A 15,321-nucleotide genomic window follows, 5' to 3' on the forward strand; every position below is an offset into this window, starting at 1 on the left:
ATGTAGTAGGTCAAGGAGGCGAGTCAACGAAAAATGCATGTGAGCCTCATCATGTTTAGGTTCAGAGCAAGCATTCCTTCCCACCATGTGGGTTGCCTCCTAATTATACACCGCCCACTGTTGTATACGCTTCTGGTGAGAATATCAACAATTTGGCACTCGTACTCATTCAGAATCAAAAACCCTAATCTGATCATGCATATGTCTCTCAACCCATGGGGGAAACACATGAAGTTCCCCAAGACCACACTTTGGCTAAGTTCAGGGTCTATCCAGGATATACCACTGAAGGGTAGGCATTTTCTGGCATCCCTATGTCAAACGCTCCCGAATATCTCAATGTCGCCCGTTATCACAACCCTTGCATTTTGTGAGGGGAGAGGGGCCTTCCACAGTACTTGAAAAGGAAGGGATTAAGCATATGGAGGATAGGCTACGTGCCATTAAAGGATGAGGAAATTATGCCTTTGCTGGCATGGCAGAGTTGTGCTTGGTACCCGACATGGTTATTCCTCCAAAGTTCAAAGTGCCAGATTTTAATAAGTACAAGGGAGCCACTGGCCCAAAGAATCACTTGAAAATGTATTGTAGGAAGATGGGGGCGTATGCGAAAGATGAAAAGTTATTGATGCATTTCTTCCAGGAGAGTCTTGTTGGGGAAACTATTACCTGGTATACTAACCCGGAACTTTCCCAGGTCCATTCCTAGAAGGACCTAATGGCTTCTTTCATTAGGCAGTATCAGTATAACTCTAATATGGCTCCAGATAGAATGCAACTACAAAATATGTGCAAGAAAGACAATGAATCTTTCAAATAATACGCTCAATGGTGGAGAGATCTGGCAGCTCAAGTAGCACCCCCAATGATGGAGAGAGAGATGATAACAATGATAAGGACACATTGCCGGTGTTTTACTATGAGAAGATGGTAGGTTACATGCCTTCAAGTTTTGCAAATTTAGTGTTTGCTGGCGAGAGGGTCGAAGTGGGTCTAAGAAGAGGGAAATTTGATTATGCTGCTACTGCGAGTTCTAGTAATAGAAGACCTGGGATGAGTGGAGGGAATTAGAAGGAGGGAGAAACCCATACTTTGACTGTCATTCCTACATGACCAAATTTCCCACTAGCCCTTTTAAATCCCATGTGCCAATATCCTCCCTAACAATATCAATACTTAGCCAATATCAGTCCTTCCTATTACTCACCACCCTACCAACCAAGAACGCCCAATCATCCACAAAGGCCACCCCTAAATCAGCCATAAAATCCACCTGCTGCACATCCAAGACCAAACACCACCCCTAATACCAATCAAAACACCAACCAAGGAAGGAACTTTTACAAAAAAGAAGCATGTAGAATTCACCCCAATTCCAATGTCGTATGCTGACTTACTCCCGTATCTGCTCGATAATGCAATGGTAGTCGTAAGCCTATCAAAGATTCCTCAACCTCCATTTCCTAGAGGATACAACTCTAACGTGACATGTGCTTATCATGGGGGAGTTCTAGGGCATTCCATTAAGCATTGTATGACCTTGAAACATAAGGTGCAAAGTCTGATTGATGCAGGCTGGCTGAGATTTAAGGAGGAGAATCGCTTGTGAATTCTGATGTCATCAAGCAATACTATTCATGATGCTTAGGGCAATTTGAAGGTTGTTGTTAGATGTTTCCAATGACTTATTAGGATTTTCAGGTTTATGCTATTACTGTAAACAACACTCACAATGTTAATAATATGGATGAATTTGATGTTGTTGTCTCTCATTCTCTCACAATTACATCTTTGCTTATTTAACCTTCACTGGAATGTGAATGTACGTCGTTGGTTTGTTTGCTCAAGTGACTTGCACTCCTGAGTTGATCTCCAAGTCCGCCTAATCAGAAATTGCACGTTCTACACGTTTGGTGGGGGTGTCATAAGTGACGAGTAAAGTTGAATAAACATTTGATTGACTGTGTTTCCAAATAAAAAATAGGAAGTATAGACATTCATCTGACCTCATCTTATCATTCTTAAAAAGTTGTCTTTCTCGAGAAAAAAAGTAAGTTGTGAAGAACAAGAGTCATTTGACTTAATTTGTCAATTGAAAATCCTTTAAATATTTCTTGTCCTTGAAAATTATTTTTCGAGAACCTGCACAGTTTCTTTCATTTCTTCTTGCTACAAGGTTGTCGCAACGTGCCCTTTTGCGGGCGAGCGAGGACGAGGCTCACGGGTGCGCTTTCCAAAGGAGGAAAGATGCACGGAGTCGCCACCAATGTTTATTTGTGGAAAACGTCGGAAAAACCGAAGGAAACCGGTCAAAATGAAAATTCTAAGTTCGGGAGTTGTATTTACGCTTGAGGAAGGTATTAGCACCTCTCACGTTTGTCTCAAAGGACAACAACCTATTTTTTAGAATTGTGGAAATTGTGTTACCTTAACATTTATTTCTTTTTATTTTTTGAGGTCGACAAAAGCGGGGCTTTTGCTCCTACGTACCCTCCATCGAAGAGGAAATCAGACCTACGTAGTTCTTTCTTATGCGTGAATCAAGTGATTCTTATTACTTGAAGGGTGATCATTTTAAGGCGTTGGACCTTAAAAATGATCCATTTTACTTAGTAAGAAACTGAAATGATAAACTTTCAAAAAACCTATTTTTGTGGACGAGCTTGACTAGGCGAGTTGATTTTAGCCTTAGTTTCACTTTAGTTATTAGTCAATTCAATTAAGAATGAGAAATCCCAAAGAGAAAAACGTCCGATTGATTTTTCGCTTTACTTTACTAAAAGGTATTTTTTTGATTATTATATTATTATTTTACCTCTTTTTTTTTTATTTCCAACGTGGTTACGGCACGACCGAATGGTCGGAATTTATTTTAACCGAAATTAACGGATGATACAATTCAAACGATCGGTGGAAATTTATTTTATTTTTAGATTAGGCGAGAAATGACTTAAATAAATGACTTAAGCACGTCAAAAGGGGGTATAAAAAGGCGAATGAAAACGAGAATAAAAATACATGAAACAGAATGTGGACCACCACGGGTACATAGAATGAATTGAAAAGCTCGGGTACATAGCAGACTCACAACTCACTGGCCGAAAGGTTCGACCTGCTCTGATACCACTAAATGTAACGACCCGCCTCGTCGCTACGGTATCCACACTCTAATATTAGATAATTTCAATTTTTATAAAAAGAACTCCCTTAATTTTTGATTATGAAAATAGAAGTGATTTTGTGACAACATAAATTCATCCAACAACATGCCATTACTTAAGTGAATATGCATAATTACATAGAAACAATAATTCAGTACATGTCATACACATAACGAAAATTAAATATGTTCATATATATATAATTAAAATTCTAGTTTTTACATCTTTAACTCAACAAAATAAAACTTAAAAACCAACTACGGAGGAGTTGATTACAAAACACAACTCTCTCTCAAAATAACGCCAACGTCATCACGTCGGCTCGGCGGCTCCTCACCAGAATCTTACTCCCTACACCCTGCCACTGTCATTCTGCTCCCACGAACAAGGTTCGTGATCATCACAGGTATCAACCACACGATACAAAATTGCAAGGGTGAGTTTATTATAAAAGAACCAATACCAATTCCAAATAACCACAATTAGCAAGGAACATAGGCAAACATGATAAGCATACACAACAATCATTATTCAACACTCATATCCAACAAATATTCATCATTCACATCCAACAATTACTCATCATCCATCCATGGACCCAATCAAGACTGCACAGAATGATGCATGCACCTAACTCAACACTCAGATGCAATGTGGTACGTACCAACAACAACCAAATATCAGGAAATAGCCTAAGCGTGTCCACACGACACTCTCACTTAGGGAACTGTGCTGAGTTTGTCGAGACCACCCGGTTGTGCACGTAACAGCCCCCCTCCCATAGGTGATCAGCCTGGGAGCCCAAAGGTGTTCCCTACCAGGTGACAGCCCCCTAGTACAAAGTACACTTGGCCACAGTTACTCTATTTCCTGTGTCGTATGAGCTATGATCACGGCCAAAAGTAAATGCCAAAGACCATGGACCAATTAAAGCACCTAAGCATCCCCTCAGGAATGCTTAGATTCTCTAACCACGCTAGTTACCCACGTCTGGGCCATCCGACAAGGTCAGTGCACTCTACCCCCCATGACATACACTTCATACGACGTATGATCGTGGCCAAAAGCTAGTGCCAAAGACCCTGGAAGGTCAGTGCACAGTGCCCCCCACGATCATACACAACATGCAACGTATGAACGTGGCCAAAAGCTAGTGCCAAAGACCCTGAAAGGTCAGTGCACAGTGCCCCCCACGAACATACACAACATGCACATGCCAATGCATTTCCAACATCAATGAACAAATCGTATTTCCATGTCATTCACAACATAAATATCATCTCATCTCAATGACGTTATCAACAACAACAACCTCATTTCATATTCACATATTCATCAAAAGTAACAATTCATGTTGACATGGTCTTTATTAACAATGTCATCTCAAATCAATATCATCATAATCATCATTATCATCACATATCAATTAAAATCCTCAATAGCAACATCAACAACAATTCAAACAAACACAACAATATCATTTCCACACGCACAGTCTTCAAACAGCCAAAACAATATCATTCATCACAATACATATATATATCGCATCCCATTAGTTAAAACGTAATTTTCTTTGAAGAAAAATCAGCATGCAACAAGGACAGGCAGATATCCTCATAGCTAGGTTCCCTGACCCTAACTATGGTGTTAAAATGGTAAATTTTATAATAAACTCCCCTTACATATTCACTTGAAGATTCCTTTTTGTCCTTGCTTGTCGATTCCACACAAGCCTCTACCATGCCAAAACGAAGGAGACTTAGTATGGATTTTAGAAAACAAAGCTAGTAACAGTGCTCTGGGTCAAACACCACATCACTACATGAAAGAGTTGAGAGTATTTCGGGTTTTACAAAGGAACGTAATTTGGAAATTCCGACCACGCCAATGTGACCGGGGTTCAGTGTAGGTTACGAAAATAACATGCATTTCATGAAAGGATAATGTTTACAAAGTCTCTTTCTCTAAGGTTTTTCAAAGGAAGCATAAGACATGCAATGGCGGTTGCAAAGTTAGAAAAGATGCAAAGACTAGATGAAACTAACAAGAAACAAGCATAGAACCATGGTTACCTCGAAAGAAAACGAAAGATCAGATTAGGGTTTTCGTTCTCTACCGAAACCGCAAGCCAAGTTGGAAATTCTGCTTCGGTTGAAGGGTTCCTCTCGGTGTGGGTTTTCAATGGAGAACAATGATGGTTTGTGGTGGCTAATGGTGGATGTGGGTGATGGAAAAAGTACTTGGAACTTTAGAAATGGATTTGGAAGAAAGAAAGAAGAAGAAATGGCATTTTTCCTAAGCTACAAGAAAGCAAAGGCTGAAATGCTTAAGTAAGAGATACTCTCGGGAACGGAAGCTTCTAGCACACTCCAGATATTTTCTCAAAGATCCCAACGGTTAAATCATGGTAAATTGTCTTGTAAAGTTGCAAACCAAATTTTGAGAAGATCCAACGGTTAAGGAAGGCTGGGAAGCGTTTCTACCGAGGCAGCTTCATGTAGTTTTCTCTAGAAGCTTCATTAAGAGGCTTCCTCCAGAAGCTTCATTAAGAGGCTTATAGAACACTCCGGATATCTTCTCAAAGATCCCAACGGTTAGATAATGGAAAAGTGTCTTGTGAAGTTGCAGACCAAATTTTGAGAAGATCCAACGGTTAACAAACGCTGGGCATCGTTTTTACCGAGGCAGCTCCATGTAGCTTTCTCTAGAAGCTTAATTAAGAGGCTTCCTCCAGAAGCTTCCTCGTGGCTTCTTTGAGAAGCTTTCTCAACAAGCTTCTTTGAGAAGCTAGATCCTTATCTATCCACACCCTTCTATTAACTAAATTAACTTCCTTAAAAATAATTACGGATGAAAATAACGCAACAAATAATCAAACATCAAACATAATTACTAATAATATATAGATATATATATCAGGGTGTTACAGTCCGCACTTAGACAATCATGAAACAGCTCCAAACTCGAAAGTGGAGGACACATGAACAGCGTTAGGCAATAACATTCATGGGGCTCCAAAAAAGGGGAGAATGGAGGATTTCCTTGAGGGTCCGCACTTAGGCAATCATGAAACACAGCTCCAAACTCGAAAGTGGAGGACACATGAACAGCGTTAGGTAATAACATTCATGGGGCTCCGAAAAAAGGGGAGAATGGAGGATTGCCTTGAGGGTCCGCACTTAGGCAATCATGAAACACAGCTCCAAACTCGAAAGTGGAGGACACATGAACAGCGCTAGGCAATAACATTCATGGGGCTCCGAAAAAGGGTGAGAATGGAGCATTGCCTTGAGGGTCCGCACTTAGGCAATCATGAAACACAGCTCCAAACTCGAAAATGGAGGACACATGAACAGCGCTAGGCAATAACATTCATGGGGCTCCGAAAAAGGGTGAGAATGGAGGATTTCCTTGAGGGTCCGCACTTAGGCAATCATGAAACACAACTCCAAACTCGAAAGTGGAGGACACATGAACAGCCCTAGGCAATAACATTCATGAGGCTCCGAAAAAGGGTGAGAATGGAGGATTGCCTTGAGGGTCCGCACTTAGGCAATCATGAAACACAGCTCCAAACTCGAAAGTGGAGGACACATGAACGAAAACGCAATTCATGGAGCTCCGAAAAAAGGGGGAGAATGGAGGATTGCCTTGAGGGTCCGCACTTAGGCAATCATGAAACACAGCTCCAAACTCGAAAGTGGAGGACACATGAACAGCGCTAAGCAATAACATTCATGGGGCTCCGAAAAAAGGGGGAGAATGGAGGATTGCCTTGAGGGTCTGCACTTAGGCAATCATGAAACACAGCTCCAAACTCGAAAGTGGAGGACACATGAACGAAAACACAATTCATGGAGCTCCGAAAAAAGGGGTTGGCGGGACCGAACGGTCCACCGGGTTTTTCCACCTGAAAGGCAAACATGCTTTTTGTAAAGAAAAATAAATCATTCACGAGAGCATCATATCTTAGAGAAACAATATACTTGTGCCAAGGGTAATCTTCCTTGTAACCGAGAATGAAGGGCAGGACGTCAACTTTTAGCTTTCAAATGAACATGCAGGGGAAACATCGGGCTAAGCTGAAAATAAATCACTCATAGTGTATAAAACTCACAAGGCAAGTGTTTTATCCTATTCCCAAATCATAACTGCACCATGACTTTATTTTGCAAACGGCTTCCTATCGAATCAAAGATCAAACGTACGATCATGGACCAATAGGATTTTCTCGAGGATAGTGTTTTTGGAGAGAAAGCTGGGTGTTTCGGTCTTTTCCTCTTTGTTCATGTGGGGTGGGATATTGCCAGTCAAGAATGATTCTAAGTGGCAATCTGGCTTTGAAGAATTTCCGTCCTCTTTCTTTCATTGATCGAGAATTGCTTCTTTTCCCTTTTCACTTCTTTTCGATCCTTGATCAGGAATCCTTCTTTCCTTTCTTCTGTTCTTTTCTTTATTTTCATTTTTCTTTTTTTTTTCCTTTCTTTCCATTTCTTCCTTTTCTTTCTTCTCACTTTTCCTTCCCCATCCCTTTCTTTGGGAAATCGGGTTTTAGCTTTCTATTTGCTCTCCCTTGAGGAGATTCCGCTGTCCTTTGCTTTGGGGAAGGAATGAGGATTCCTTTTTTATAGGCCAAGGTTCAAAAAAGGTCTAAGGTTGTGTTTCAATGGGGTCTTTTATCGTGGGAACCCAATCTTGATATCTGGGGCGAAAAAAATTTGGGTGTCAAGGTGTCGCTCTCGGCCCGAACTTCCGTATTTTTCCATAAGGCACGCGTGACAATGATGATTTGAAAACAACGTGCAAAATCAGTCATGGCTACAGCCAGGTGGGCACTCAAGCATCCCGTTTATGGCATTGTGATACTACGGTTGGGAATTTATACAGACAGACCCAACGTTTCCAAATTATGTTCTTTCATCAGTTCAATGCATTCATCCATCCTTATCTCGGTTCATTCCGGAAAATAAACTCTTGGCATCAGTCCCTTGTTTCCAGAAGATACGTTTGCTCTTTACGAATGATTTATACTTCTTAACTATAACATGTCGACCTTCGCGGTCTTTCTTTCTTTTTACCTTTTGTTTTATTTTTATATATATTCACTAAAATTATACACCTATGGTCCTTTATGAGGAAAACCTTCCTTTGCACATATATATTTTTATACATGACTAACTTTTTCTGTACACGCATTAGAACTCTTCTCTTTACGTCACACGGTCTATATACAAACCCTATTTATATTCAAAGATTTTTCATTTTTCCCAACACAAACTTATGGTTCACACAAAAGTTTCTTCATATACACTTGTTACTCACACACACAAGAATTCCTTTCCACGCATCATTTACACAAAAACCTTCTATACACATTTTCCTTTTACATACATGTATAAATAAAAACCTTTTTCTTTTCTTTATGAACATGAATTTTATTCACAACGCTTCTCTCTTTTTATTAGGATTTTTGGTTCATTTTATTTTTAGGACGACGTTCCTAAAATGAAAAACTCTACACGGTTCCGGAATTTCAACAAACACTATTGACAACAACGAAACAAGTACCGACGTAACAACTCCAACGATATGTATGTACAAAACAAAAGTCAAAACATGAAACAAACGTTAGTCCCTTAGTCAAACAAAAATAAGATGATATGTAACAGAAAAACAAATGGAAACAAAAAGAAATATAGATCAAGAGATCTCCCAATCATGTGGCTCCGCTCCCTCCTAAGAAATCAAGTAAATCAGTAATCTCCTCGTCCTCGCGGGCCTCATCTGCCCCGTCGGGAGCCTCTGCTGGCGCCTCTCCTGCCCGGGCCTCAGGCCAATCTCCAGGTCATGCGACCTCTGCCCTGAACTGGTCCGGAGTAGGGCACGGAAAAGAAGTAAAACCCTAGCTCTGCAGGCTGAGGCTCATCTGGTAAAGACAATCATGGGTCTGTACATGAGCCCGGTGGTTGGCCGCCTGCTGGCGAACCAAATGCCGCAAATACTGCTCCGTATCAAACGATCTGGCTAGACCAGCCTAATGAGGTGGCGGCGCGTCTGCGGCCTGCGGAGCATCCCCCTGGGCTTGTCTCTGCGTGCAATATTTCTCAATAAAAGCTCGGGTGATGGGCGGCCGAATCACCTTGCTAGGTGCGACAGGGACTCCGAACGACTGGCAGAGTCCTGTGATCAAGGCGGGAAAACCCAGGGCCCTGTTGGACTTATCCGGGTCCAGAGGGTGCCTGGTAGGCGCCATACCTGCAAATATATAGATGGCATCAGCGATTAACTAAGCCACGTGAATGCTCATCCGCGTCAGGATGGCGTACACCAGCTGACACTTCGGCAGGGGGAGGTCGGAATTATGGTCGCTGAGCTGGATGTTGCTGAGCAGCAAAGTCATCCAGATCTGAGTCAGGGTGGTCATGTTGGTACGCATGATCCGCACCCGTCTCCCGACAGCAGTCCGGGCAAAATCCTGCCCCGGTATACATAGCAACTAGGCGATGGCCTCCTCATCGAACCCATCGGACCGGTTCCTCCTCTGGCCATATTCGCACTCTTGACCCTCTTCCAGCACTAAAGGATATCCCAGGAGCTGGCCGATAGCATCTGCATCAAACGGGATCCACTGACCCCTTACCCAAGACCTCATATCTCGCACGCCCTCCTCTGTAGGCCAAGCATTGGCATAAGATTCGAGGACTATGTCTGGATCGAACTTGGCCATGGGGGTGACCAGTGATGCCCACCACCGACGAACTATCTCTTCCTGGAAATCGGTATACTCATCGTCCCTGAGCTGGACGCGTCGCTCCCGGAGAAATGACCATCCCTTAATGGCCTCGAAGCGCTGCTGGTGTTCAGCGCTCCTAAAGCGGTGACTATCATACTCGGGAGCGGAACTAGTTCCTTCGGCCGCTTTATCTTTCCTGGATCTCTTTGAGGCAAGTTTCCTCGGGGCCATTTCCTGCAAGAACAAACATTTAGAAGTTAGCTTTACAAGATAACGCTTATCTTAACGCAAAAAGGTCGTGCTAATCCCTCTGATTTAGACCAAACTCATGTAATCCATTTATGCACACGCGCATGTGTAGAAAATATCCTATTACTCATGTCAACATGCAAGAACATCCAACATATTGTAACTGCCATACACCTATATACATTCTGAAAAAGAAAACACACTTTCATGCTCAAAGTGTTGCATCAAACTTTACACCTAATTTATATCCTAAGCATCTGTTATCACAAATTACTTACATACATTCAAAGTACGCCATACAAATTTTTACTGTTTCACTCATATTTATTTATATGCAGATCGGAAAGCTAATTACATCCTGCACATATTTGCATTCAAAAAAGCATTCCACACTATCATACAATCATTCACACTTTGCTAGGAATTTCATACTCCTTATATTTACACATATATCTACACACCATTGAAAAGCATTTCCCACATTACTTAGGTGCAAACTACCAATCATGGGGCAGCCCAAATTCTTACAAACAAGTCCCTATTTTCATGCTTTTCTAATTCTAAAACCAAATTTTGGGTCCCTAGTCATGAGTATGTTTTCTTGCATTGAAGCTTAAAAAGTTTGGGTTCCTAAGCTTGGGATTGCATTTGGGCATCTATTTTGACTTTCCTATGCCGCCTCTACATACATAAAACAGCCCCACCATCTCAATTTTGCAAAAATCATATTCATATATCATTGGGGCATTTCACCGAGCACTTGGTGGGCGCACGTTTGGACATAAATTGCAAGAGAATGGGGACAATGTGGCATGCCCCATTGCTTCAGAATACAACCTAGGCCTAAGGCCTTCTCATTCACATCCTCAACTCAAGAAAACAAGCATAAAAATAAACCAAAACTGCCCCACAAATACAAGCATATTCCCACAACTTGAAGCATCAAAAGATGAAGAAAATATACCAATGGGAAGCTGAAAACATCAAGGATTGAATACTTACTTGTTGGAGTGAACAATAACACCAAAAATGAAAGCAAAAGGCAACCAAAAGTGGCTTGAGGGAGCAAGAACCGCAAGCCTTTGTAAGTCCTCTCTTTTGAATGAGGGGGGGGGGGGGGGGAGTTTTTGGATGCAAAAACGTTCCCCTCCCTCGTTTTTATATTTTGAATGCAGGGGTTGCTCGCCCAGGCGAGCTAACCTGCCACATTTTTTTTTGAGGGGAACATTAACCATGTCCCCTCCTTCCTTATGGGTTAGCGTTTTCCCACTTGAACCTACTTAAATTAGAATTAGGTGTCGATTATTTATTTAAAACAAACAATAGTAAAAGAAACTGCGAACGCAAAGGATACTAGGCTGCCTTGCAGCGACGTTCTCTGCTTGTTTAGCGTCGGGAAGGGGTGGCGCTTGGTCGGTCGCGATCCTATCCTCTATTCGCTTCCATCCCTAAGTACCTGCAAGTAAGAGCCAAATGATATGCGACCAATCGTGACCGGTCATCGTCTTACCTTGGTTGATTTCTACCATTGACTTGTCTTGACTTCTAACCGTGGCCTGAGACGATTCTGCTCCTTGCTATCACAAGATATGCATGTGCACGTGCATGTATGAATGTTTCTAATGCGATGATTTTATTTTAGTGAAGTCTGGTTAGATTCAATTTTAAATAAGCGTTTGGGGCACCCCATACACCGAGCGAAGAGGGCTCAAGTTATAACAAATCTAAAACACAAAGTTTGAAACCAAAGGGAGGACTAAAACCTCGCCTATCTTTTCTTCTTTTAAAGGAACGGGATAAATACAGAGGAAGGGAATCCCGGGAGGAAACCAAGAAGAACAAAAACTCAGAATTAAAAGAACATGCAACGGTCCTCTCGATCGCCCCAGACTTCAAGCGTAATATCGTTTAACTACATTGGAGTTCACGGGCGAGGGAAAATCCTCGCCATCCATGTGGGTGAGTATCAGAGCACCCCCAGAAAAAGCTCTTTTCACCACGAAAGGTCCTTCATAATTCGGGGCCCACTTGCCTCGATTATCTTTAACAGCGTGGGACATCTTCTTCAGCACGAGGTCCCCCTCGTTGAACTTGCATGGGCGTACCTTCTTGTCGAACGTGTTCTTTATCCTTCGTTGATACAAACGCCCATGGCTCATGGCGGCCAAACGCTTACCTTCAATAAGGTTAAGTTGGTTGTAGCGTGCTTGAGCCCATTTTGACTCTTCTAGGCCTGACTCCGCCATTATCCTCTGAGAAGGAACCTCTACCTCAAATGGGAGTACTACCTCCATCCCATAAACCAAGGAATACGGCGTTGCCCCAGTAGAAGTTCGCACCGAGGTTCTGTATCCGTGTAGGGCGAAAGGCAACATCTCATGCCAATCTTTGTATGACACTGTCATCTTTTGAACAATCTTCTTAATATTCTTATTCGCAGCCTCTACAGCCCCATTCATCTTTGGCCGATAAGGGGTAGAGTTATGATGCTGGATCTTGAAGTCTTCGCACATCTCCTGCATCATCTTATTGTTCAGATTGGTTCCATTGTCAGTAATGATCTTCCTGGGGAGTCCGTATCGACAAATCAGCTCCTTCTTTATGAATCTAACTACCACATTCTTTGTGACATTAGTATAAGAAGCTGCTTCGACCCATTTGGTGAAGTAATCTATCGCCACAAGAATGAAGCGGTGACCATTCGACGCTTTGGGTTCGATGGCCCCAATGACATCTATTCCCCACATAGAAAAAGGCCAAGGGGCAGACATAACATTCAGAGGATGTGGCGGAACATTGACATTGTCCGCGTATGCCTGACATTTATGACATTTCCTGACATGAGCGCAACAATCGCTTTCCATGGTGAGCCAATAATAACCGGCCCTAAGGATCTTTCTGGCCATAGCATGCCCATTGGCATGTGTCCCAAAGGAACCTTCGTGGATCTCCTCAATCATGAAGTTCGCCTCTTTGGCATCTACGCATCGTAGGAGGGTCATGTCGTGGTTTCGTTTGTATAGGATAGTACCACTTACAAAGAAACCAGTAGCCAATCTTCTCAACGTCCTTTTGTCATTGTCAGAAATCCCTGGTGGGTATTCTTTGTTCTCGACATACTGCTTGATGTCGAAATACCACGGTTTCCCATCCCGTTCTTCCTCTATTGCATAACAATATGCTGGCCTGCCTTGAGATTTGAATTCGATGTACGGCAGATCCCCGTGTGGGGCAAGTTGAAACATGGATGCCAGGGTGGCTAGTGCATCAGCCATTTGATTCTCTTCCCGAGGTAGGTGGTGGAAGGAAATGTCGTCAAAGTACTTGGCTAACCTCAAGATGTGAGTTTGATAGGGTATCAACTTCGAATCCCTAGTTTCCCATTCTCCTTTCAACTGGCGTATCACCAAAGCTGAGTCTCCATACACCTTGAGTAGTTTTACATCAAAATCAATGGCCGCCTGAACCCCAAGGGCGCATGCTTCGTACTCGGCCATATTGTTGGTACAATCAAAACCTAGCCTAGCCGTGAAAGGAATACACTGATCATCTGGGGATACAAGGACTGCCCCTACTCCGTGGCCCAAAGCATTAGATGCCCCATCGAAGCAAACAATCCATTTGTCTATGTCCTCGTGTGTCCGCTTCTCTTCAAACAGGGCCATGATATCTTCATCTGGGAACTCGGGGTGCATCGGCCGATAATCCTGGAGGGGTTGCTGGGCCAAATAATCTGCTAAGGCACTTCCCTTTACTGCTTTTTGGGTGACGTAAACGATATCGAATTCAGATAATAGTACCTGCCACCTAGCAATTTGTCCCGTGAGGGCCGGTTTTTCAAAGATGTATTTCACTGGATCCATTTTGGAAATAAGCCACGTGGTATGGCTGAGCATGTACTGCCTAAGCCGATGTGATGCCCATACCAGAGCACAACACGTCCTTTCCAACATTGAGTAATTCATCTCCCATGCGGTAAACTTCTTGCTCAGATAGTAGATGGCTTGCTCCTTTTTCCCAGAATCATCATGCTGACCCAATACGCACCCCATAGACTCGTCCAACACGGTCATGTATAGGAAAAGAGGTCTTCCTGTTACAGGTGGCATGAGCACCGGGGGATTCATGAGACTCTGTTTGATATTCTCGAAGGCCTCTTGGCAGTCACTGTTCCATAGGACCGCTTGGTTCTTACGTAACAGCTTAAAAATGGGCTCACAGGTAGGGGTGAGTTGCGAGATAAATCTCGCGATATAATTCAACCTGCCTAAAAACCCCCGAACCTGCTTCTCCGTGCGTGGTTCTGGCATTTCAAGGATGGCCTTTACTTTCTCGGGATCTATCTCTATCCCTTTCTGACTTACGATAAATCCTAGCAGCTTCCCCGACTTCACCCCAAAGGTGCATTTGGTTGGGTTTAGTTTTAATTGGTATTTCTGCAACCTTCCAAATAGCTTACGCAGATTGACAAGGTGTTCGTCCTCAGTCCGAGACTTGGCAATCATGTCATCTACGTAGACCTCTATTTCCTTATGCATCATATCATGGAACAATGCCACCATGGCACGCTGATAGGTTGCCCCAGCGTTTTTCAACCCGAAGGCCATCACTTTATAGCAGAATGTCCTCCATAGGGTGACGAAAGTGGTCTTCTCTACATCCTCGGGTGCCATCTTTATTTGATTATACCCCGAGAAACCATCCATAAATGAGAAAAGGGCGAATTTGGCTGTATTATCTACCAATATGTCAATGTGTGGCAGGGGAAAATTGTCTTTAGGACTGGCTCGGTTCAAGTCCCGGTAGTCTACACACATTCGAACCTTGCCGTCCTTTTTTGGGACTGGGACAATGTTGGCCACCCACTCTGGGTACCGCGCCACAGCTAAGAAACCTGCATCAAACTGCTTCCTTACTTCTTCTTTAATTTTTAAGGACATCTCGGGTTTCATTCTTCACAACTTTTGCTTAACCGGGGAAGACCCAGGATTCAAAGGCAACTTATGCTGCACAATGTCGGAATCCAGACCGGGCATGTCTTGATATGACCACACAAAGACATCTTGATACTCTTGAAGAAGGGTTATCAAGCCTTGATGGATAGGCGCGATCACACCGGTTCCTACCTTTACTTCTTTCTTTTCCTCCGTGGTCCCCAAGTTTACCAATTCGGTTTCT

General features: G+C 42.8%; 1 protein-coding gene across 1 annotated transcript; it reads right to left on the bottom strand.

Moving 5' to 3' along the window:
- Positions 1-1,186: 1,186 nt before the first annotated feature.
- LOC114398626 lies at positions 1,187-14,330 on the bottom strand (the record flags this gene model as incomplete). Its single annotated transcript, XM_028360800.1, has 2 exons — positions 1,187-1,303; positions 13,128-14,330. Coding segments are annotated over 2 exons (1,320 nt in total), but the record flags the coding sequence as incomplete, so codon positions are not given.
- Between the last annotated feature and the right edge of the window lie 991 nt (positions 14,331-15,321).

This window comes from Glycine soja, chromosome 19 (assembly GCF_004193775.1).
Source record: "Glycine soja cultivar W05 chromosome 19, ASM419377v2, whole genome shotgun sequence".
NCBI classification, from domain to species: Eukaryota; Viridiplantae; Streptophyta; class Magnoliopsida; order Fabales; family Fabaceae; genus Glycine; species Glycine soja.